The sequence below is a fragment of the Pyxicephalus adspersus genome, chromosome 2 (genome assembly GCF_032062135.1).
Source record: "Pyxicephalus adspersus chromosome 2, UCB_Pads_2.0, whole genome shotgun sequence".
Classification (NCBI taxonomy): Eukaryota; Metazoa; Chordata; class Amphibia; order Anura; family Pyxicephalidae; genus Pyxicephalus; species Pyxicephalus adspersus.
In genome coordinates, this window is record NC_092859.1 from 140,598,918 (window position 1) to 140,625,685 (window position 26,768).

The following is a 26,768-nucleotide window of genomic DNA, read 5'->3' on the forward strand; positions in this document are numbered from 1 at the left end:
TTGTACTTTGTACTTTTGTATATGGTGCATTGGCTAATGGTAAATTTATTTGTGCTAAACAATACTTAAGGGGTAAGTATAATTCCAAACAATTTGTACAGTCTTTGTCCCCCATCTTTTACCCTTAATTCCTTCATCGTACACCTCCGTACATACCAGATTCTTTTAAACTGCGGTTTAATGCATTGTTTCTGTGTTCAAAGCAGACTAACGCTGAGCATTTTTCCTGACACAGATTGCACCAGAGACATCTTTGTTTCTCTATTTTGCTTATATGAATTGTTAGTGTGATAGGCCAGTAGGATGTATTCTGTGTGATGAGAACTTCAATTGTGAAGTTTTGGGGGATGGTAGATTAGTGGCAATACACATTAGTCAATTAAAGGACTTTACATGAGATCTAAGAAATAACTGTAGGCTGTAAGTTTTCTTTTTTACAGCAGTTACTGAGACAGAATTTTATGCCTGTTGGCGGGGTGTTAGGATGCCTTTATTAATTGGGGAAACTTGCCTTACTACTAAAAATGTGATTTGTCTATGTGGGGTAAGGTCTGACTTGCCCATCTTCATACACTTAACATTTAGCTACCTTTGTACCTTTGCCTATAGGGGTTGTATAACACATTTCCCCTTCTCACAAATGATGTTTGGTGATTGGCTTCTAAAAGCTTTAAAATGCTTCCATATGGGAGCCAGAGTGTCTTTAGCGTCACATAAGCTCCAAAACCAAAACCAAGTGATCCCTCTTTTTGCTCCTACGACCTGTGGAATGAAAGACAGGTGGATATGTTAAGTGAACAGTTAAATGAACCTGTTACATTTGCCTACATAGGGAAAGCCTTTGAGTTGACCTTCACTTTCAGTCTCTGCCACCCTTTTTTTGAACATCTGCATGGCCCATTTTTAATATTCTTGACATACACATTTCAGACAGAATAATATAAAAGCCCAACCCCCTCCCCACCAACCTAAGCTTTTTTTTTTTAAAAAGCACAAAGCCTAAATAAGATTATTCTTTACCTCCCATTGTACAAAATATTTTCTGTGAAAATACAATAAATACTAAATGTAGAAGATAAAACTCCATCAATTACCTATATACACATGAGTATAAATGTAATAAAGTATGTTATTAGGAAATGCGTGACAGAGCTGGTGCTCGATCATTAACGTTCAAATAAAAATCCCTTGGCTAGGCCTCAAACCAGCACTCAGCAGCATCTTTGACTTCAAAAATGCCCTCAAAACATTGCCCCCTTCAGGTGTTTCTTCAAATTCAGGAACAGATAATAGTCCGAAGGGGCCAGGTCAGGTGAGTAAGGGGGATGGTGGACCAATTAGAAACCCAGGGTGTTCAATTTGGCAGCCACAACATTGGACATGTGCGCAGTCGCATTGTCCTGCAAAAAAAGGATCCCTTTGGTCAACTTTCCGTCTTTGGTCAACTTTTCGTCTTAAATGCCTCCTTCAGCTGGTCCAGGTTATCATATTACTGTCCTTTGATACTGGAGCCCGAGGTAGGTAGTCCACCAACAGAATACCGTCTTTGTCCCAGAAAACGGACGCCATGAATTTTTTGGCCGATTTCTGGGTTCAGAACTTCTTCGGCCGTGGGGACTCACTGTGGCGCCATTCGTTTGACTGTTCCTTGGTTTCAGGATCATATATGTGGAGCTAGGTTTCATCCTCAGTCACTTACCTAGTCAAAAAGTCCTGTGCAGGTTCAAAATGGGCCCAAAACGGCTTTGGATGCTTCAACTGTTCCTTCTTCTGATCACTGTTCAAACATTTTGGCACCCACTTCACTGAAAGCTTGCGCATGTCTAGGATAGTGGTGCAAACAAACCCAACACAATCCCGTGAGATGTCAAGTATCTGGGCTGTCTTTTTTCGGATATTCACCGGTCCTCAATAATCAGCTCATGAACAGCATCGCAGGTTGCCGGGTCAGTTGAGGTTGGGGGGCGCCCACTGTGGGGCTCATCTTCAACAGTGAAATGCCCAGTAATGAAACGAGATATCCAGGTTTTGACAGTGCTGTAGGAAGGACACTTCTCCCCGTGTGTTTGTGACTTCTCAGTGTGAATGTCCCTTCCCCTGGAGAAAAAATTTTGTGACGGCCCGTAACTCCAACGACGTGAAACCTGCTTCTGCCTCTGCCATCACAGCTTCTCACTAAAAGAAAAAAACAGTTTTAAAATTGCAAACACCTGATATTTGCCCAGTTACATATTACGATATCAGGCTGCCATATGCCCCCATACTCCTTTTTCTGTTTCACCTGGAAGGGGGCAAAGCCAAGAACTTCTCAGCACCCCCTCGTATCTTTAAGTATTTTTGGGGCAGGTGTATTTATTTTATTCATATACATATCCATTTATACAAGTTGTTTAACATGGGTATGGTTATAAAACAGCATCCTGAAACGCAGTTACTTTCAACCTATATTCCCAAAAGCCCCTCTCCAGCCTATACTTGCCCTGTTTAGAGAATTCTTCTTGAATTCAGGCTGGTCCAGGAGGTCAACTGTGTGTTACATCTGGCACTCAGCTATTTAAAGACATTTCATTGGTGCAGGTGGAAGTAAACAGGAAGGGGGTTAGAGGAGCTGTCGGCTAGGAATAAGGAACAAAGACTTCTGGTTTAGATTGAGAAAGGAAATTAAATCAAAAGGGTAATATGAGCGTAAAGGTCTGATCTACTGTCTTTTCCAATTTTGCTTACACATAGATCGTTATAACCTTTCCTTTAGCCTTTTCATTATTATTAATCCTGCCTATGGTTAAGCAGAAGGCCATTTTTCACTTACTTAGTAATCAGATTTAGATTTACTTTAGAAAAGTGTTACCAATGAAAATAAAACCTTGAGAATTTGATGACAACTAAAGAAAGTTGAGAATCTTTATTTTTGTCAGGATTTGTTTAAATCTCTATAGCACACTACTGTATGCAAACACCAGTGCAGCAGTGACCTTCATAACATCTGTTCCCAAATATGTTTTAAATAGGCATGGAACACTTTATTTTTGGTTTAGCTCTTAAGAAAACAATTCTAGGTAACACTTTGATTGTGGGAATTCAATATCGTATGCTAGATCTGTTATATCACGTAACAAAATATGGGTACTTTTGTAAACTGATTGGTGCGTGTTCTATATCAGTTGTGTACATTCTACTTCCAGAGTTTGCTTATATACAGGGGTTGATTGATTATTTAAGGCTTATATCTTAGCTCATTCTCTGCATTCCACCGTTACCTCTTCCCAGGCAATAAATCGTCTTGGTGCCAGGTACCATTGTGAGAAGGTTAAATGACAACATTACTTAGACCCAAGGCTGCCTATCTGCATTCCAGTGTCCAAGAAAGCAACTTCCAAATTCCAGGAACAGCTTTTGTAGTGACCCTGCCATCACCAGCCTTCTAAATTCCAAGGTTTATAGAATGGGCTTGGTCATAAAACAGACTTGCGAGAATCGACAGATTGTTTTTTTAAATGTGTTTTTATGGCCTGGTTGCCAGGCAGCTGCTTTATTAATCAATACAGTATATCACTGACACTGATTCATTTAATTTCTTGGTGGTGTTGCTGAACATCATGATCCTTTTTATCCCTGTATATGAATAAAGAAATGCTTTGATAATGCCATGTTACAGCTGTGTTCACCAAGTATTTCATTAAGGTACATGTAACCTTTAGTAAAGCATTTCAAGCTTCTTTACCCACCAGGCCTGAACATCTTCCACATTTGTAATGAATTGCCATCTGCAGAGTGTTGACAACATAAGCTCTTTGGGGCAGGATCCTCTCCCCCTTCTGTGTCACTGTCTGTCATTTGTAACCCCTATTTAATGTACAGCTCTGTATAATATGTTGGCACTATATGAATCCTGTTTATTAATAATAATATTAATGATAATAAAAGTGGGCTAAATTAACTTGAAAAATATGGGTGCTAAATGCCTAACTGCATCCATTTCCCATGTGCAGTTACCCTACAAATGGTCCTAGCATCCCCATGTGGTGGGGCAGCAATGTTTTGGTGATCTAGTAGTACTATAAATTACTGTACCACCAAACAGAGACCCAAAAAATTTCAGTACCACCAAACGGAGTCCAATGCAAAGTTGTGTAACTACATTAACAAGTTGATTTTATGGTAGGAATGTTCAGTGACATGGGAAAAAACATACATAAATGATGTAAATAAAAAACAAAATGCTCCACAATTAAGCTAGTATTTAGCTTGGTAAATTTGTATGAATTGTCGGGCTACTGATGGATCTAATGAAAAAAAAAAACTCCCTCATTCCACGTTGATGACGCAGAGAACAATCAGTGTGCATATACGTATGCTTTCAATAGAAACATTTTAGAAGCTTCGAAGTCTGGTATTTTTATACCAGAGTGTATTTTATCTTGTTTAAAGAGGGAGCAGAGCTTCACAACCACGTTATTAGACAATTAAACTAGAAACCAGCCCATAGAGAAAAGCTGTAAATAACATTTACTAATATATTTTAGGAGGCAGGAATTGGCAATAGTGAAGTGGGATTTGCTGCAGACAACAGACTTCCTGTCCAGCATATTGAAGGGCACTGCAGCCAGCCTCTCCCTAGCCTGGAGTGGATGATAATGCAATGAATATGTTTCACTCAGCTAAACAGCAGATGTTGAAGAATATGAAATTTCTTATGCCAAGATATGGGAACTTCTGTCTTCATTTTGAGAATGCAGATAAAAGAGGCAACTTGAGTTGTAGTGACCTATAAATACGTGTTTACCAGAAAGTGTTTTTGTACTCTTTTAAAGATGTTGATTAAAGATTCAAGGACTCGAGATTCTACCTCTTTACTCTGTGCAGTGCTTTTGTGAAAGTCATTACATGATGTGTAATTCCAGCCAACCTTTTTTTTTTATTTTATTTTATTATTTTTTCACTCTTAAAGACTTTATTAAAATAAATAGGACACAGAGAAATACAGGAATATCAAAGGTTAGAATACAAATATGTCATACAGAATATCATCAATCAGAACTGTTACTCTTTCAATACATGATATATTTAATTATAATCTATTTAAACAAATCATTTAAACCGAATAAGGGACAGAAATTGTCAATAAATACTACCCAGTGACTGGAATAGGAAAAAAGGAGGATAAAACAGGGAAAGGAAAGAGGATGAGAAAGGGAACAGAGGGTATGGGTCATGGGTCAAACCTTTATAAAAAGACAATCATTTTTTTTTTTTTTTGTGATTTTGGATGTGGAGGATGTGAAGTAGACCCATGAAGACCAAGTGTAATGGAATGTTTAGTGACTGACTCTGATGCAAATATTATTAATAATAATAAACAGGATTTATATACCGCCAACATATTATGCAGCGCTGTACATTAAATAGGGTTTGAAAATGAATGACAGATACAAACAGTGACACTGGAGGAGGACAGGACCCTGCCCAGAAGAACAAAGTCTACGAGGTGGGGGAAGTATTACTTAATAGGAGGGGAGATATGGAATGGTGGGTAAGTAGTGAGGGTTTTAGGAGACAGAAGAAGACGGGTCGGCAAGTTTGAAAAGATGGGTTTTGAATGATCTTTTAAATGAGGAGAAGTAGGAGCAAGCCGATAAGGACGAGGAAGACCATTCCAGAGAGTCAGGGCAGCTCTAGAAAAGTCTTGGAGCCGTGCGTGTGATGAGGTTATGAGTGAGGAAGTCAGTAGTAGGTCATTGGAGGAGCGAAGAGAGCCGCTAGGGGGGGTATTTTTCTATCAGGTCAGAAAGGTAAGTTGGGCAGGAACTGTGGAGGGATTTGAAGGCTAAGCACAGGAGCTTGAATTTGATTCTCAGGTGAAATGGAAGCCAATGAAAAATTGATTGAGATTTGCTGGTAACCATCTATTGAGTGTCTCAGGTGTAGCATACCACTGGGCCAGTATTATGTATGACGTTTGTTGGACTCTGGTGTTAATGAAACATTTGTGTGCTGGATATTTATATTATTTTAATTTAACATTTAACTTTTTTTAATTTTTTTTAGATTGAATAGAGTTGGGACATTGTCACCTGGATATGTTTAGGGTTTTATAGGGTAACAGCTAGCAATAGAAACCTGAGAAAGGGTTATATATTACTACTTTATATTAATTCTTACTACGTTATATTACTTCTTAATGTATCAAAAAAAACCTAAATAACAAGTCAGATACTTTATTCAGAAATGTCTGCAGTAAGTGGTCCTAGGGTGGTTGTGCTGAACATAATTAGCAAATTGCCACTGAGATGGTTGCCAGTGGCCTATGTAGCTCCGTCAGAGGCCCCTAAGAGATAATGTAGGGACCTTTAAGCTTGGATTGTGTTTTGTTTTACTTCCTCCATAACAATCATAGTAAATGCACAACAATTGCATTCCAATCCCTATTGAGCTTTATATCTGAGAATTATCTTAAAACATTGCTTGTAGGTAGTCAGGTCAGACGTTTTGCAGGGTGAACCAGTAGCCCACTCAGCATTTAAACTACCTAATTAGGTTCAGTCTTCAGACTGGCTTGTTTAGTTTTCTTGGGCTCCCTGATATCTATAACTGCCCTTTCTGTAAAATGACTGGGTTTGCATGGGTTATTTAGTCCGCAGACCTTTTTCACTTTGCTACAAGTACCTATAAAAGGATATGTACTACAGGAAAATGCAACACATGTTTATTGACTAATTATTTTTTGGGGGTTGTAAATGTTTTCATAACGAGTTATTTGTTAAAACTATATTACCAGTCTTTTCAAATATTCAGAGTAATTACTTTTTTTTTTTTGATGACTTTTTTTTTTCTTTAAAATTTTGCCAATACTTTAAAAGCAATTTGGTCTGCAGATTTCTGCTGAAGATGTGATCATGTAACCAAGAGTCCCAAGCTATTAGTTGTGTAATCAACACCCAGGGGTCCAGGAGTGGCACTATCTACATTAAAGCATTTCAGTCTCCCATTGGTATTTTTTATTGAAGCAAAACTGTTAACATTTGAGTATAGATCCGCTTTATTAAAAGTTGTTTATATTTCCTTCTCCTCAAAATAGCTGCCTGATCCATAAGTGGGGTTTCACTTTGTATAGTCACTTGATGTGGCAGAGTCCAGAGCATGCAGGGTTCCCACTAAGTAGACGCTTTGGTCAGTGTAATGACAGGCTACCTCCCAACGGCCTTGATTTAAAAAGAAAAAAAAATCACTAGCTGTCTGAGTCTGAACTTTTTTTTTTTTTTTTATTTTCTTCCTTTTATAAAATAGTAACACTGTTCTTATTGTCTATTCTGCATTTTGCACACAACAGAAGATGCAAATTCAGGTGAAATATTTTTCATTACTTGGTCCATTATTAAAGAGGGAATTAATATTAAGACATAAGTTTAAAGTCTTTTTTCTTAAATTAAACTTGTTCAAGGAACATTTCATAGGCAGCCATTGCTGGCCACTCCAGGAGATGCTACTTTGCTGTCACACGGATCCAGTTTCCCCAGTATTTTTTGATACATTGACATAGCACAGGTATGCAGATCAAAAGTTCTGCATTCAATTGTTTTATATATGTTTTTGGTCATGGACATTAAATCAACAAAAGCATGGCACTGGTGAACTATATATTATTAGCAGTACAGAATGTTTAAATCAGTGATTCTCAAACGGGGTTCTCCAGGGGTTGGTAGGGGTTCCTTGAACAATGAGTAATTTTCTTAAGCATTGTTAAGGAAAATGCATACAAGACCTATATAAGATGAGTAAAAGCTCTGTAAAATTTGTATATACTCTCAATTTAGTAGCGGTGATGTGATGTTGGTTCCCAGCTCTGAAGTAACCAAAAGTGATCTTCATTTAATTAAACAATCACTAATGTATCATTGTATGTCCAACTGGTGTTTGAGGAGATGTGCAACCTTTTAGCTTGGCTCATTACTGAAACTTTCAGGCTTTTTTTATTGGTCACACTGCAGTGAATTAGGCATAGAGAATATTTAAAAGGCTTTTAGATTGGGTATGACATGACATGTTCAGTTTAAATGCGATATATCTAGTTAATTTACAATAAAGTCTGTTCTCATGGTAACTGAACATTTGAATATGCTATGATGCTTGTTGCTTATCATTTTTGAGAAAGGCGGTGGTGGTGGCAAGGTGGGGTTGGTTAAAGTAAGAGTGTGAATTTTACATAGCCTTTGTTAGTTGTTCATTGTCATTGTATGTAATGGGTCATGCTTATATCAGAATGCCTCCTGGTGTCCAAGCAATCATCATCAAGTTTCTTTCAGGTTCTATAGTCTCAATAAATCTGTAATGCTATGAAGTGACGTATGTATTTATTTTACCAATAATCTTTCCAATTTAGAACAACCCAGGGCAACCTCCTCCCTCCCTGAAGAAGATGATACAGATGGCAGGCGAGATTGCTGATGGGATGGCATACCTCAATGCAAACAAATTTGTTCACAGAGATCTTGCTGCCAGGAACTGTATGGTTGCAGAAGACTTCACCGTAAAAATTGGAGGTACAGCTGAATGTGATATCCTAAACGCACTGCTCTGTTTATCTTGATATTCTAGAGATAGATATATTTATAGGTTTTCAGTTTGGTTATGTAGTCAATAGAGCTGTAAAAAGTGGGAAAATAGAAATAGTTTTTTTATGGGAAATGTGATAACTTTGCTGTCCCTTTTTGCAATAATGACCCGTCTTATTGTGTATTCCTAAAAGAGTACCCTTAGTTCTGTTTTAACTAAGGAGGGCTCTTCAAAGCATACAATGGTATAACATTGTGATGTTTTCAGGAAGCTGAGTAGAGTAATGTGCCATCCTCTCCCATTAACCATGATTGCATAGAAGCACAGGATCTTAGTGATATTGTCACTGGATCTAAAATAACGTATGTAGTAAAAAAAAAAAAAAAAAAAAAAAAACAAATATGTTGATAAGGGGGGAAAAGGAACCAGGGAATGAAAATAAAGCATAAATATATTGTAAATATAAAGTAGAATAAACTTTAGCTTAAAAGCATTTGTTAATTGAGCTTATTCTATGAGGTAGCAGCCTCCATTACACAGGTTGTATTCATCCAGTTCAAGCCAAGATGTTCCCTGTGTGCCTTTAGTACAAATTCATAATTATACATAAATAATATTCTTGTAGGTCTGTTCTAGTTATTGTACTGAATACCGTTTACAGGTAATATATGTGCTTGTGGGTGGACAAGTTGCAGTCCCAAGGGTACCAGAAAATACTTGTTGTTTTGTTCTAATCAAAGTTTCTTTTTTCTCTTCAGACTTTGGAATGACCCGAGACATCTATGAGACAGACTATTATCGTAAGGGAGGGAAAGGTCTCCTTCCGGTGCGCTGGATGTCTCCGGAGTCGCTCAAGGATGGAGTCTTCACCATTCACTCCGATGTCTGGTAATTAACAATATCAAATGTTTTTGATAATGTAAATTATAAACAGCTGAGTTATTCAGTCACAAAAGTCAAGGTTTATGCTGGATAAAGAGAAGCGCTGCAAAAGAATTTTGTGTTTGTTATTAGCCCTAATTAAAAAAAAAATCAAGTGTAAATCTATGTTGGCAGGTTTCCATCAACCGTTAGGTTGGTTTCATATATCTGTTGCCACATCTTTGAGTATTAAACATTGGGGTTTACCGAAGAAAAAGAGGCTGCTCACCCATGAAAGTAAATAGGGGAACTCATGTTCACTGTAAATGCTAGATCATGTGCTAGGGAAATGTGGAGAGGAAGGAGCTGTTCGACAGCGAACATTATGTTTGCTAAGTGACCACTATTTATCACTTTGATAAATCAATTGCATTGTGTGTGTTTTAGAATCTACAGAATTAACAGTGTACCCATGCCCCCTAACTAATACCAAAAACAAAATACGGCTCAGACTGGCCTTTGATGTGTGGTTGATTACCACTTTCTCATTCCAGTGAATTGCAACATCAGGGGAGTTGCAGGTAGCCCCATAGAAAATGAATAGAGGTGGTAGTTCTCTGGCTGTGCAGATGCTGGTTGGAGCCAGCACTGTGGTGCAAGGTGTGAGCGGTTTAGGATCACTCGAGGCAGATCTGAACCTACCCATAATGCTTTAATGTCAGCCTGGAGGAGTGGGCATAACTAGACAGACTTCCCCAGGTAAAGCTCACTTTTGGTACTGAGATACCACGATTGGGAAAACTGAATTCCCATAAATGAAGTGGGCAGATCAGTTGTAGTAAGGCTGGGGTGCATGATGCAGTATGTCCTCCAGCCAGGAAACAATTTTGAATCTATCTGACATGCTGCAGCTTTTATCGTGTACTTGAGAATCTCAACGTAAGCAGTTTCAGTACAGGATGACACTGTACATTTTGCAAGACTGAAGGTTAAGCTTTAAATGTTATTTATTTTTATTTTTAATACTACAGGTCTTTTGGAGTTGTCTTATGGGAGATAGCCACACTGGCAGAACAGCCATACCACGGCATGTCCAATGAGCAAGTCCTCCGCTTTGTTATGGAAGGCGGGCTTTTAGATAAGCCAGACAACTGTCCAGATATGCTGTAAGTTACACTTCATTAAATTTTAATTTGTGCAATTTATTTTAAGTGCAATACAGAAAACAATGGAGAGAAAGCCTTATCCTTCCATCATTTTGCCAAAATATAGTACATTAATGAAGACACCTGATAAATATGGAGAAGAATGGAAGTTTCAAGTTGAACATATGTAGCTACACTCTAAAATAATATTAGCATGTAATTGAAAATGTTTTATGCATTGTAGAAGACAGAGCCATTTTTGGGATTTGCCAGGGGGGTCCCCAAATCCATCAATTGATTACATCCAAGGCTGCTCTGCTGCCTCCACAGTACAACCCCAAACGCTGCTATGGGGCTTCATCTATCGTCATTTACCAGGTTGTAAAACAGTATGTCTCACTTCTCACATCTATGCTCCAAACATACAATGCCTCATTTTTAGGATAGTGAACTGGGCAATGCAAATCATTCCTTTATGATCCCATGACCAACTTTACATCCAGAATTTATATTTATCTATCTATCTTGTTTATCTAATTTAGCCCAGCATTTTTTATAATTATCTTGTGAACACCTACTACTTTTTCCATTGCATGGTAAATAGGTAAAGTCCCTAAACAAAAATCTACAATTGTTTTTCTGTTTGATCATTGGAGAAGGTATGCTTGCATGGCAGTAAGAAATGGTGTGCACTGGTTTACATAGGCTGGCAGCACATTTTTCCATAACTAAGTGCTGAATTACAGCAGCGGTCCCCAACCTGTGGTCCATGAGAAGATTTCGGTGGTCTGCGGCCCTGGCTGGTCAGAGCCACGGACCATGTCTCCCGTATGCATCGCAGGCTTAGGGTCATGGGTTTCTTCCCCTTTGGGTGACACACGGCTCCCTGCGCATCCGTGGTTCGGAGTCTGTAAATTCAGTGGTCCAAAATGTTGGGGACCTCTGAATTTAGGAATCAGGCCACAGTGATATAACAGCAGGGCTTGTGTTCCCTTCTACCCCCTTTTATCACATGGAACAGCATTAACAGAGACAAGGCCACTCATATACAGAACCCATGACATTTATGTGTATATGGTTGAAAAAGTTATTTTTTTTTCTTTTATTTTGTAACTCGTTTTTCAACTAAGACATATCGTAAGACCGCAAAGAATTGACTTTTGCTATGTTCTAAAAAAAAAAGGGAAAAAAAGTCTGAAGGAATTTTATTTGATTGGTGCAAGAATAAAAAAAAAAACTGTCAATGTTTTCCAGATAAAAACAGTACCAAGTACCCCTGGGTTTTGTTTGTTTTAGAAGTTACACTAGTACTCCGATAGTCCTATTTCTACCACCCCCTCCCTTGTCTCTGAATGGGAACTGTCACCAGAGTTCAGACAAAAAAAAACATCCCCACCAGACAGTGTGCTCATTGCCTGCAAAACATGTTTGTTTCTTTTTGAGCTCACTCATAGCATCACTGGATGTTTCTAAAGAGGCCTGGGGTAGGGGCAGCAATCTGACTTAATGTCCTTTACAAAACGCTCCAAAGCACGGGCCACCCTTTATGATCGGTGGTGGGCATTCTGTGGCTGCAGAGATCATATTGCCCTTATTTTGGACAGCTCTTAGTCATGCTACATAAATGTATGATTCATAGTTTGCTATAGAAACTGAGCTAACAACAGCTATCACTGAATACTCAGCAGGGTAACCTTGTTTCAGCATGGATCTGCTTTTGTTGACCTTGAGTAGTTTCTTGTTTAGTTGCACAGACATTCTTTTTGAAAGTCCAATATAAGTCAGTATAATACTTGCCTTGTTGCCAAGCCTTTTTTATTCCACTTTGTCGCCAGCAAAAATATAGGAAGTGAGCGGAAAAGCTGATTTTTGGTGGTTGTCATCACACAGAATTTCAATCATCAGACAGATGATTGAAATATTTCCCTTCATCTCTTATGTTGGTGACAGTTGTATTGTGTTATATTCTCCATTAGTTTTTAACTCCACAAGTTGGAAGCACAGAAAGCAATTAAACCTCATCCCACAAAAATGTTTTATGTTTCAGTAAAGGTGGTATAGAAGAAAATCTGATCATTCCTTCTCTGTACAGTGTGAATCTAATAAGGCAGAGACAGCAAAATATGCACACTAGTAAGGTTTGTTCTGCTCATAGTTTACTCTCATTGGTTCCTCCTTTCGACCTTCCTTAAATTTGTAATACAACTCCTTAATAGAACATTTCCCTTTTCATTTATATTCTTGATTTTGGATTCTGTAACATCCTCTTTAAGTCTCTGCAATGCAGGAAGATCATGTTTGGTGGGAGGACATGCAGCGTGCAGTAATGGTAGTGCACAATATGGAGTCTCCATGACTGACCGAACTGAAATCCAATGAATGAAAAGGGATAAAATGAAAAAGGGATCAACTGGGAAATGTTCATCTGGGGTGGGGATAGCTGGATGATTCTGGGTGTTCATTAGCCAGAAAAAGACAGGCTGTATCTGAATTGATGCAGTTTCTAATGCACATTATCAGAAACTGAGCATGCAGTGAAATCAGAGTAAGCAGTTTCAGTACAGGAGAGGAGCCTTTAAGGTGAAGATACAGTTGGAGTTTAGATAGAGCAGCTGAAACCATAGAACCGGATTTCTTATTAGTTGCTACCCTGTTTCCCCGATGATAAGACACTGTCTTATTTTTTTTTGAAGGCCAAAATATGCTCTAGGGCTTATTTTCAGGGGGATGCCTTATTTACCCATGAAGAAGACTACAGTACACAGTTATTGTGGAGTCACCCACCGCACCACGCGATTCTGGTAAGTAATCGGTGGGTGGCTTATTTGCGGGGGGAGGGGGGGGGGCTTATTTTTCATTTTTACCTAAAAAGGGGGGGCTGTCTTATTTGATGGCCCTGCCTTATCATCGGGGAAACACGGTATGCCTGGTTTTGGACCCCAAATGAGTTCTTATACCTTGCACATTTTTGCCTTTCCTAAAACAATGGTAAACTGATGACTTGAGTTCCAGGAAACACTATTTTCAGGCCTGCCATCGGGGAACAAACGGTACTTTTGTCCTGATCAAAAGAACTTGACTTTTTCAGTCCTGGAACTTTTACTTCATAGGAGAAGGGCTCCCAGGAAATTAAGTTATAATGGAGCCCAGAACTTCTTGATGGCGGTCCTGCTTTATTGACACGTGGAGCCACATGGTTTTAGTTTCCACTTTCAGATTAGTTATCATGCTAATTTAGAAACTTACCAAGACAAGATAATAAAGCCTGGTTATGATAAATATGACTTGGCAGACAAAAAGGAAAAATAAAAGCACTCATTTGGAGTGCTTGGCCATAGCTAGCAAATATCAGCTTTCAACTTCCAACACTTGAAAAATGACAGCTAAAATAATCAGCCTGCATTGACAAAATAGTCAGCTCTCCTAATAAATATTGAACCACAGCGGGCTTCCAAGCAAAGAATTTTATTGTAAAATAGGTTTGTTTTCTCACATTGAGAATACGTATGCATAGTATATTGTGAACCTTTGTCATTTGTATTGCGATCTCTTCTTGGCAGCTTCTGTGTTTTTTGTTTTTTTAATGTATGAGAGGGTGAAAGCAATCTCCATCCTCTAAGCATGTGTTATTGGGGAGGGGGCTAGGCTTTGGTGTGCTTGTGTGCACATGGTTTCTTTCCCCTGTGCAGGCGGCTGCTCCTCCTTGAGATTCAGTAAACAAGGTATTAAATCCACACGGGAGGGGAAGAGGGGGATTAAAAAGTCTTCCATTTATGGCAAGAGCTGGAAGCATGGTCAGTGCGGAATGGCTCAGGGAGCGTCAAGTGACAGGGCTTGTGTGTACACGTCACACGTCTGGCTTCCCAGCTAAACCTCGTTTCCCCAATGTGGACCCCACGTGTAGGGGCCAGGAGGGTACAGGAGAGATCTTGTGTGCAGCACAGACTCTTACGGGAAAACAGATCACTCAGGGGCTGGACGTATATCATAAGGACTGTCATTTTACTTGCCATTAATCAATAAATGGCTGTAAGCAAGCAAATACCATACATACAATTTGAGACACTGAAACGTGTTTTGATAATGATGAGTAGCATTTTATGTGCAGGAATGTGTTTTCTAGTTTGTTAGAAGGGAATTCTGCCAACATCTGAATATGTTTGTCAGTAAATACTTAAAATGACTAATTAAATTCCTGCAATGGTAATACATAGTGCGTACCTGTCACCCACTTACAGCAGGCCAGCCAATTTATCTCTGGGATAAAATATGAATTCAAGAAAAAACTCCAGGCCTCTGGTCGCTTAGTCTGTTAGGCTAGTAGATTTTGATTGGTTTCCATTTTTAGTATTGTTCGCACTGTATTAAAGATTCCAATTATGTGTCGGCTTAATTCCCAGAGTTTATCGGTTTGGATTTGATTGTTTCTTGTAATTTTGTGTTTTTTCTTTTTTTTCTCACCTAGGTTTGAGTTAATGCGCATGTGCTGGCAATACAACCCAAAAATGAGGCCCTCCTTCCTGGAGATAATCAGCAGCATCAAAGATGAGCTTGATCCAGCCTTTAGGGAGGTATCATTCTTTTACAGTGAAGAGAACAAACCACCGGACACAGAAGAACTAGACCTGGAGGCAGAGAATATGGAAAGCATTCCATTGGACCCATCATGTACCTTGCAGACGTCAGAACATCATGTGGGACACAAGGCCGAAAATGGCCCCGGCGTAGTTGTCCTCAGGGCAAGCTTTGACGAGAGACAACCATATGCACACATGAATGGGGGGCGCAAGAATGAAAGAGCGCTACCTCTGCCGCAGTCCTCGGCCTGCTGATCCAGGCTTGCGGTCTGACGGACGGTTATGAAAACACAGCCCCTTGTGTACCTGTAGGACATAACTCACAGGAGGCTTCCTCCAAATCAGTGCAAACACTAATCCACTTTTTGTCTTTGGTTTGACTTCAGCCTCTTGCTGAGTTGGCACTGGTTTGCTTGCTTATAGATGGACCTAGTATGTCAGACCAGTGAGCCAACTTTTTCTTGTGTGACACGGTAAGTGTTTACTTGCTCTTGCACACAACAAGGCTGAAAGCACTTCTTTTGCATCGTGTTTGGGCCAGATGGAGACAAACTACTTTTCGCTTTCGGCTCACTATAAAAAAAAAAAGGACTTGTTTAGTAATGGTAAAGCATATTGCAAGCCAGAAATCTATTTAATTCTGCCAGTCTTTGCCAAATAGATTTTTTTTTGTTTTGTTTTTTTTTTTACAGCATGGACAATACGGATGTATGAAGTCACTTTTCATATCACAAAGCCCATGCACACCTTGTTCTGTTTTCTTTTTTGTTTTTTACTCCCTCATCCAATGGGAACGTCTTTATGGAATAATCCTTCTATATATGAATTTATTTGAGGTGAAAATTGAGGCTAAAGTGGTCTTTGTGTGCATGGAAATAACATATATGTAAATGTAATATATGTTATAACCATGATCTGGAAGAATCTAGCAAGAAGTCTGTTACAAACGTGGATGATCACGCATTACAAAGCTGCAATTTCAGGGGACTGTTGGAAGAGACAGCAAGTAAATCCATTTTTTGCAGATTTTTTTTTTTTTTTTTGTAATGTATGAGAGGGTGAAAGCAATCTCCATCCTCTAAGCATGTTGGCCAATTGGAATTCTGGAATCACGTGCTGGAATGTTCTAGAACAACAGACTTACCTGCAATTGCCAGCTGTCTCCACATCTCCCTGAGTTGCTATCTCAAGCCTCATATATACAAGTACATAATTTGGGGTGGTGGGGAAGGGGGTAGAGTGGAATTTTCTTTCTTGCTAAGACTTTTGTAGAAGGTCCTTACAGTTCAATGTGAGGTCATAGCGTCATTTACATACGCATTTTGTGTCCCTTTTATAACTTTTTTATGGTTCAGATATTCATCTGTCTGTACAGAAAAGGCTGCTATTTTTTTCTTTATCTTTTTTGTGTATTTAATCTATGATAGAAAAAAAAATGAAAAAAGCACCTTCAGGTCTACTCTTCCATCTCCTTATGTTCTATAAATTTGCTTCTCCTTTCCCCAGGGCATACACACACACACACACACACAAACACACACACAAAAAAAAGAGTATATGTAAAAGAGGCTTCCATTGGCTGGAATGGGAGACATTGATGGACCGCGAGGCGACGCGCTGTTTTTTCATTTATATGAATAAGCCCCCACAATTGTGTCATAAGATTCCTCACATTGTTCACCTCCCACGAATGAACTTGTAAAAGTAGCCATTTAATTGTTTTTTGCCTTTTATGCGTGGCATGATTTTTTTTTCTTTTTGTGCTTCATAGTAGTGTAAAAACCAAGTGTTTAGAGAAAGGTGGTGGTGCAGAGAAAGTATCTCGAGATACGGTGTATAATTCTTGTCCCTTTTTATCCCCTCACACAGCTATCATTTTGTTATGTTGCAATGCGTCAAATAACTCAGGTCAAAAATAGAAAAACTCACAAAAAAAAAAACTAAAAACAACAAAAAAAAAAAAAAAACATCACACAGTCTCGTATTAACGCTGTTTGTCCCTTCCTAGCATCAGAGCCGGAGCCCGTCGCTTGGCTGTGGTTACAGGATGGCTTGCATGTTTTTCCATCTATCTCTCCTGTATGTGTACTTTGTGTGCGCTTGTGTGGTTTAATTCTTGGATACAGCACCGAGCTTTAAGTCTCAACATCTATTTTGAGAGCTATTTTTTCATTAGCCCACCTAAAAAACCCTTCCATCGCAAAGACAAATTGCCGTACAAACCAAATTCTTTGAAACTAAATGCATTCTATCAGACTTCTCACAGTCCAGTAAACCCATCTTGTGGTGCCTTGTTGCAACTGCATACAAAACATTAAAAGGCTGCTCATGTTAAACTATAATTTCAGGGTTTATTCAACTTTAAATATTGGATTAGTAAAACAGAAGAATTATAAAAGACAATTATAATACTCTATATTACTGTTTGCTAAAATTCTGCATTTAATTTATGTAATCCCTTGTGTTGCATTATTGCTCAGAAAAAAAAGAACAAGTATACCGTGGTGGTCACAAGACTAGCAAATCAAATTGCCCCTAAATATACGGGTTCCTTTTGAGAAAAGGTTCCCAGCACTTGTGCGTATAAAGCTAAGGTATAAGGGCGTTTTTTTTTGTTTTTTTTAAATAGCTGTGTAGGTTTGGGCGTTAAGCACGGAGGTCTGAGTTTTCCCGATGCACAGTATAGGAGGACACACAATCTTACTCACTACCCAGGGTAACGAATTGTTTAGGCAACATGGGTGTTGCCTAAAACTGACAGATTTATAATTATTTTTCAAGTGCAGTTCAGCAAAAGAACAGATATTGGCTGTTACTCTTCATTTGTACCCCATTTCATTAATGTGAGCCAGTCTACTGAGGTTTATCAGTCTTCCAACAAAAAGAACTGTGTCTGCTATCCATTCACATCCAGTTTGGATGTGATTGGTCGCTGGGGGCAATTCAGATGGTTCTTATTTTGGACATTTAGGTTTGCCCTCATGATCTTCAACACTGCCAAATATGATTGTGATATATATATATATATATATATATATATATATATATACTAAATACGATGCAAAATTACTGAAGGATGATTTCTGTATCTTAAAGCGGAACTAAAGTCAAAATTTAAAAAAAAAAAAAAAACACCTACCTTTAATCCTGCATATCTCTCAATCCATCGGGTCCTGCGTCATCCTGGTATCCTTCTTCGACCCCATCCTCTTTACTCTTCTTCCAGGATCTTTTCCGTAACACTCGATCTCACACTGGACAGGCACTAGATCGGGTGACGTAGATGGGGGGAAAATGTTTTTCACCCATTAAAGAAAGGGCTCATTCTGCATATGCCCAGGGCAGCCAAGAGCCTCCCAGGATGCCTGACGTAGGTATCCCGGGAGGCTTTGCACTCCCATTTTCTCTCGATTGCTTTGGCGATTGCACTTAAAAATTCTATTTACTTATTTTTTTTTACTTTATATAAAAGGATTGTCTACCCTTTTATGTTGTGTAAAAAATGTATTTTTAGTTTTGGTCCGCTTTAAGAATGAGAACATCCGTCATGTTTTATTGCTGTCTCTGACATTGTCAGGGGAAATTTACCTCCCCTTACGATTCTGTCCGACACCCATTAGGCTAGGTTCAGGGATGCCTCAGGATTATGTAATATTGTGCGGCTCCTGGGGGCAACTCAGTCACTTGCACTGCAGGTTTGACAAGTGGAGGCAGTCATTGGTACTCAACTGCTCACTGCCACCCCCATTCACACAGGTAAAAACTATTTGTAGCGCCTTCAAGGAATCCGTTCACTGGCATGAGGAAGCAGGAGCCACACCACAACTTCATTGCCAGTCTGAACATGGTCTTAGAAAATGATTGGAAATCTCTTTGAAATTAATACAAACAGCTGTAAATGATGGGCAGCTTTAACATTCACTCTGTTAAAATCTTAAAGATTAGACTAGAAATGGGCTACATCATTTACCAAAGTGGGTACACCTAACACTTAAATGGACAGAATGAGGATCACTTTAACTTAAATAGGTATGAGCATCTTGCCCTTAAATAAGTTGGCTCCTGGAGGAGTTTGAGATTTAGGTGATTTTTTTTTTTTTTTGGTATGTGCACATGCGGTGTTATAATCTCATGTTAGTGTGTTTCTAAAAATATATCCTTAAAGTAAAATAAACCATAACTATATATTTGTTTTGCCTGTGCTGTAACTCAAAGGCCTTGCCAATATTTTTCAAGCACTTATAAATCCCCATTCCTTCTCATTGCTGACTACTGCCATCATAACATGACATTACTCAAAGTTTAGACCAAAGCATGAATTTTTAACCCTAATGGAAGTGAAGAAGACTTTTTTGTGAACATTGGTGGGCTTCATTTACTTTTTGGTAACTGAAGATTTTTCTCAGTCTTGTTCTCCTAGGTTTCTTCCATAAGCACTTAGAGAATAAATCTAATTTGTAGCCATGTAGAAAGTTCTTAATTTAACACTTTGATTAATTACCCTATGTTAGGTGCAGATAGCATTACAGTTTTTCCAGCTTATCCTCTTAAGGTACCCATAGATGGGAGATAAGTCATGCCTGACCAAAGTAATTTTGGCCAGGTCCAATGTTGATCCCATGTCTGAGTACCCGCAGACACCAGTGCCTGCTGACCTTGTTAAATAATGACCATGCAGATTAAAAGACGCTTGCATGATCATCCGTGCTTTCCACCAAGATAAGCTTGCATCTGCAGAGACAAGAGAGACGTAGGTGTATAAACATGAATGGATGACCAAGCTGTCGAAACGTGTCTACGAGTAGTCAGACCTTTTTTGTCTTGTGGCCGCCTTTATAGAAATAAGAGGGTTTCAGTCTGCTTAGTTGCTATTTCTGCCCTTTCCTATTAAATAAGATCTTTTATTTGCTTTGAAGTGGAAGGGTTTTTTTTCTTTATATAATGGCAATGTATCATTGGTCATTATGACTATAAAATAAAAACAAAATGAACTAATGTTAAATAATAAATCTAATATCATCTTGTACATTTTTCTTACCCTGTAACCCCCTACATGTAAAAAGGTATTCTGTGTAGGATTTCTTTTTTTATTTTTCCTTCTTATTTATTGTTCTTGTTGATTTTGGTCACTGTTAAATGCCCCAACACATAAATATGTATTGCGATATGTTTTTTTTTCTTTTTGTAAATGACAGGGGACAGTTTTCAATATTTTTCCCAAACATTTATCTACCTCACTCTTTATTTTTTATAAGTGTAAATATCTATATATAAATATATATAAAAATTAAAAAAAAATAATACATCTCGCATTTCTCAGCAGTTGACAATAAACCATAGAACCGGTAACCTCATACACTATTCAAACCACAAATGCTGTTACTGAGAGGTGGGAGAGGCAATCTGCCATTCCAGTTTGTTGGGGTGTGCTAGGGGTGCAAGCCTCTATAAAGCATACTGTATGTTTGTTGTTCATGATTGGGTGCGACCTAATCAACTCTGCCAAAGTCAAGGTTACTTCATTGTTGCTTTGTTTAACACCAAACTGGTGAACTTTCAGCACTCTGCTGCTGCTGCTTAACTGCATTTCCCACAATGCTCCGATTGTGAGATTTGTCAACGGCTGACTATTCTTTGCAGAGGGTTTGATGATCCCATTGTGTAAACAGTGAGAATTGTTTATGTCTGTGTTACAAGGCAAAAACCTCAAGGACTAAATATGTTCCTGCTTTTGGTTAAGGGCTGAAGGATATAATTTCCTGGACATAGTGGACGTTACAAGCATTACTGCTATGTAGTGGATCCATTTTGATTTCTACAGCAACAAAAAACCTTAAAAACAATCCGCCATCGCCCCTCTTGAGTACCTTTTTATCCAGGTCAACCTTCAACTCTCCAGCTGTTGCTTGTCGTTCTGATAGATAATATATGCTGCTTTTCTAGAGAGGCCTTACAGCTGGGAATCTTCTATGCAAGTTACACATCCAGTCAGCTGGTAGGGACCTAAAAGTAAATCCAAAACCATAATCTGCATCCCAAAGGGTGTCTCTGGGCATTTGATGAGCCGTTCAATCTTGCCTTCTTTTATTCTGAACTGGGTGACGGATCTCATGTCTAAGGGAAGTGCCAGAGACCCTCAGTCAACAGATATTGGGATGACAGTGACCATTCCTGTTGAGTCACACCATCCTTTGGTCCCTAAATTAAATGGCTTTGGGGGCAACTATAGTGGCTCTTCCTGCCCTTTCCATTGCATGGATATGTATGGTTGGCTTAGCCAACTGCTTATGTTTATGGACTCGCCAGCTGAGAGACAAACCAGAGTGCAGTACGATTGTGATCTCACTACTCTTGTATGTCTACGGCTGGCCAAACTTAGCAATACTAATTGACTGTACTCAATAGATTGTTGCTTTCACAATTCCTCTTTAGATGGGATTTTCACTCTTTAAGTGTTAATGTTGCCATAAATTGGTGTTGTATTTATAAACCGAATTGGTTTCCATAGTGTAGAATTTTGCGTCTGTGAAGGGTTTCCAGAGTAGAAATAAAAATTTAATGCACCTCATTTTCTGGTTTCTCAAATGACCTCTGGCGATGTCCTCTCCCCCCTCTCTCTGTCGCACATACTGCTAAACAGGTTTCTGCAATCTCAATCAACCATGAGGGTTTTGTTAAGAAAAAAAAAAAAAAAATCATATTGTATATGTGTGCATGTGCTTTCTGTACGGTTGTCTGGTTTAACAGTATCGGCTAACAAAATATACTTCCTGTTGGAATATGAAAGGTTTTCTTGCTGATTAGCTGCCTCTATATTTTTGTGTTGCTCAGGTTCAGATACAGCATTGTTATAAATATTTCTTCAGCTAGCTGATTTCCTTCTATTGAGTTTGAAGGAAAGTAATCCACAGCTGAATTGTAGTCAGTACGTGGAAAAATTTGGTAATCTGCTGGCATCCTAAAATTTACAAATGATGTAAAATAACAGATTTTGCTTTTAATTAAATGCTCCACTCTAGTTTATGTTAAAGATTCTGTCCAATGAAATCATGATGGAGCAGGTCTTCACTTGTGAAATGTGTAAAGCTTAGGACCACCATTTACATATTTGAAACAGTCTTAACATATTACTAAACTACCAACAGGTATGAACGCTTAAAAAAAAAAGTAGCAATAGGCATTGTGGAGAGATTAATCTTCAAAGTTCACAACAGTCTTGCAGAAATCTCTGCCACCAGCTTCTAATGTAGGCAGCCATCAGGTATTTCTAAGCTGTTAGAAACTGACTGAATCGTGAGTTAGGACCTTCTCTTGAGATCTAAAAGAATGAATAGCTACACAAAACAACCAACTAGAGAGGTCCATGAGGGCTTGTTTTAAAGCGTTCATGTATTTTTAACAAGAATTGTAAACAGTTTAGATCCTGATGTCTGGTCACCATTCTAAATATCCATCCACTGGCATTTCCTCATTAATTTTCCTAATTTGATGTTATTGGCAATACAATGGTTTTGTATCACTGTTGCTTTTCAAATAGAAGCAGTGCAATGTTCCTGATGAGGGATGTTAAGCTTAGACTTTGCTTTTAGGTTCAGAACAAATGTCTGACAACCCATTTAAAAATCTCATAAATTATTAAAATAGCATAAAATAGACAAAAATAACAAACTTCGAAATATTCAGTCAACAAGCTAAATTGTCCTAATGATTATATTTCCTGTAGTGGCATTATTACACAAATCTGGTGGTCAATAGGTCAAAGAGAACTGGTGTGTATTTCAATAGTGGTTCAAAAAAGCTTTGAAATCATTTTAAGAGGGGGGGAAATTAATTAGCTTTGCTGAGAGTAACTACCTGTAAAGTGTGATCATTCTAAAGCCCCTTGCAGTAATGTACGCCAAAGCCCATTTTCTGGTTATCTCCTGACCATGTGCAAGCTTAAATAGAATTTTACATCTGTCCTCTAAGTTCAGGTCAGGATATGCTCTCTTTGGGGCCCCCAGTTGCTATGGGAACCTTTGGCCCCACAAATTCCATACGGTACAGATGTGCGGTGCCCTAATTATAATGTGCAGCCAACAGCAGACAAACTCTAGGTTGGGTTTTTGAACATTCATGCAGAAAAATACTTATGGCAATATTTTAGGTGTTCTGCTACAGCAAAAAAAAGGACAAATCAGCAACACTGGTAGTACACAATATCAGAAATCATTTTCTGCATCCCACATCATGGATTATATTGGCATTGTATAACCACCTTTTTTTGGTTTCTATTTGGTAAGCTGATCATGCCAGTGGTAGGAAATTCTGCTTTCATTGGAGAAAAAGTTGGGGGTTGGCAATGGTTAGGTTTTGCATCCAATGTTCTGGGCAACATTTTTTTTTTACATGTCCTTAAAATACATTTAATTTTTAGGTTCTTCAATGCTTTACACTGTCTGATAATCAGCTAACAAACAGATCTGAACCGATTCCCATTGTGTAAAATGTTATCTGTGACAATTCTGTTTACATTGTAAATGTTCTGATAACAAATCAACTGAAGGAATGAAGATACAGAACTGTTTCTGCAAATGTTTAACATTCTATTCTTGTCCTTTGTCTTTGTTACAGCATTATGATTTTGTGCTCCATTATGTTTTGCTGTCCAGTGTTGAAGGCAGCATGCTAGGTATCTTGATAAGGGCTCCTTTAATTAGAAATAGGAAGTACAAGCGCTGCCATTTGTGCTGGTCACATTCTGTGATATCAGAAGGGTATCTTGGTGTACATGGCCCAACATTTGTGTTAAATTGAATGTTGCAAGGTTATCAAGGCCAGTATTTGACCACTATTGATATCTGTACATTCATCCTCCAATCATGACAACTTAGATCAGTGGCTGCCTTTATGATCACATACCCAACATCAACCCAAACCTATAGCCAGTTGTATGAATGATGAACGAGGGAACAACATAATTTAGAAAAATCAAAGTCCCATGAATTTTGGCTGCTTTGATAATCCCTATCTAATCTCATTTAAATTAGCCATTATCTGGAGGTGCTTATTAGTTAATTTTGCTCAAAAAAATGAGAAGAATTGTTTCACACATTTGAAAATTTTTTTGGAGGTTGAAATGGTTTTTTTTCTGTCTTCATAGGGGACCTACAGGGTGTAAAGGGGAGTTCTAATACTGCTATCCACAGGGGCATTATGGCTACTCCAGTTTAGTTTTACTTTATTAAATATAGGCCAGGGTTTATATTGAACAGTGTGCTATGGAATACTTTTTTATTAACACTGCCGGAAAGGACAGGAGGAAAGTCTAGTGACAAATTGTTAAAGCTGCAGTAGGGTTCTGGTATAACTGGGCCCCCTTCTATATTTAAATGAGGCTTCTCTGTATGGCGATAAGGGGGTTCACCAATCTCTTTAAACAAATTTTCTACCTTAAAGTCTCATATCAGCCATTTTATTTTCTGGTTGCAGATCAGCACATAGTCATGTGGAGGCTGCCATTGTTGGCCTAACCTGTAGAAAATGTTAGTTGCCCGGTGGTCACATTGGTCCAGTGGTTTCAGTATTTTCAGAGCCACTAACCCTGAACAAGTATATAGAGTTGTTGACTTGACTTTCTGCCCTACTTGTTCCAGGTCACTGATATAGAAAGTACTGAAGCCACAGAAGACCAGGCAACTATGATTTTAGGAGGTGTAGGTTTTGTGAAGGTTTCTTACAAGCCTGGACCCAAGTGTGTGACAATACAGATTGGAGGGTGAATGTACACTTCACTCATATAAGTGAGGAGTAAGTCGATTAGGCTACACTGCCCCTTGCAGTAGTGAGTTGGTCAGATCTATATCCTAACCCTTAATTATGCCTTTTTTACTTTGAGATTAAACTAGTGCCAAACAGATCGTCTAAATGCATTGCTCGTCTTTCTGAAATTAATTTATATAGCTTTAGCAAATAAAAATAAAAAATAAATGTTCGTCATCTGTTTCTACATAGCTTATTTATCAAACTGCAGTTTTCAGCAGGGCTGTCAAATCCAGTAGATTACGGGTAGTAGATATTTATTTAAGTATGTTTGGTTTACAAGAGACGTTTCTGCGCCTCGTTGGCTTTTTTTTTTTTTTTAATTATAGTCGACAGCGGAATTTCTAATGTGTGATGTTTTTCAATGGAATGAGTATTGTTTAAAAGAGAACCTGTATTTTGAAGGGCATGGTCCAATGTCCGTGTATGTGTGTGTGTACATAGCATGAGGAGTGACGATGTTGCTACATGATGACCCCCCCCCCCCCGAACCTAGATGTGGGCAAAGTGTGGCCCTATGAGTGCTAAAAGGACAGTTCTGTATCTTAATTTTATTTTTTTCCTCTTAACAAAACCCTCTGGTTGCATTGAGAAGATCTATACTGGTCATTTCACTTTTACTGTACATGACAGTTAATACAACAGATAATATAGCCTTCACTGGATGGCAGCGGAATAGTGAGGGAATACATTTTTAGTCTGTAGTGTGGTTTGCATAGACCTTCATATTGTTTGAATCGGTATCAGAATCATCCAGTGGTTGAGAAATAGAGCGAAGGCGGACATTTGTAAAATTAGAACGCGATCCTCGTGCTGTGTAGCACAGCCACGGATCGGCGTATTCTCTACCAAACCGGATCGAGGCTCTGTGCAATGTTTGCAGATCTTTCAGGGGGCAAACTGGTTTAAACATCCACCTTCAGCTGCTTTCCTTAAGTGATTTCAAATCTGTTTTTTCTTTTTTTTTTTTTTTCTTTTCATCTTTCTGTTTTCCAATCCAGTAAGGCTTCAGAATGAAAAAAGTACTGGCCAGAGATTTTCACTACCTCTGGGACAAAAAAACATAAAAAACAAAAAAAAGTTATGAAATTGATGCATTGCTAATAAAATAATATAAATGATTAAAAAAAATCTTTTCCAAGTTTTTTTTTTCTTGTTTAAGAAAATAAAAAAAATATAGAAAAAATAACATGGTCAATTTGTTACATTAAAAATTACATGCTGTGTGTAAATTATTCATAAAAAATATTCCTGTGTTTATATTAAAAAAATGAATCGGTAGATAAGAAAAAATTTTCAACATGTTTTTGTATATTCTGTTGTAAGAATTTATTCCTGTTCTTGCTATATACTCTGAATTCTTTACATTATTGAAAAAAAAAAGCAAAAAAAAAAAAAAAAGAAAATTTGTCTATTTTGAATGGCTGAACCTAAGGCAGTTTTAGTTTCTCTTACTCTGCTTTTTTTCTAGTAGTTCCAGTACTACAAGATTTAAGTTAAATAAAAGAATTCTGTATGCAAATCGGGCTTATTGTTTTTTTTTTATACTGTGTATTGTGCTCATCAGTTTACATACATTTGCAGAATTTGTGAAATATTGGCCGTTGTTTGGAAAATGACTAATTTACCTGGCTCTGAATTGTACGATCCCATGTGGCTCCCCAGCCACTCGAACACTTCCACCGCAGCATTGGTTTTTAAAGATGGCCGGTGGCATTGAGCGGTACTGCTACTTCTTACAGCCTCACCTAATTATTCCTTATGAGGCTGCGGTCAGGAGATGCTACTATTCAATGTCTACCGAGAGGCAGGGGTTCGTGGCGTGAGGGAACGG

The 26,768-nt window shown here is 38.3% G+C and overlaps 1 protein-coding gene across 1 annotated transcript in view; it reads left to right on the forward strand.

Moving 5' to 3' along the window:
• IGF1R (insulin like growth factor 1 receptor) overlaps window positions 1-26,456 on the forward strand; it is a 150,712-nt gene extending 124,256 nt beyond the window's left edge. The window contains exons 18-21 of the mRNA XM_072402669.1: window positions 8,378-8,537; window positions 9,309-9,438; window positions 10,443-10,577; window positions 15,022-26,456. Of these exons, the coding sequence (XP_072258770.1) occupies window positions 8,378-8,537; window positions 9,309-9,438; window positions 10,443-10,577; window positions 15,022-15,388 (792 nt within the window). The 3' untranslated portion in view covers window positions 15,389-26,456. The remainder of the gene's footprint in view (window positions 1-8,377; window positions 8,538-9,308; window positions 9,439-10,442; window positions 10,578-15,021) is intronic.
• The last annotated feature ends 312 nt before the right edge of the window (window positions 26,457-26,768 follow it).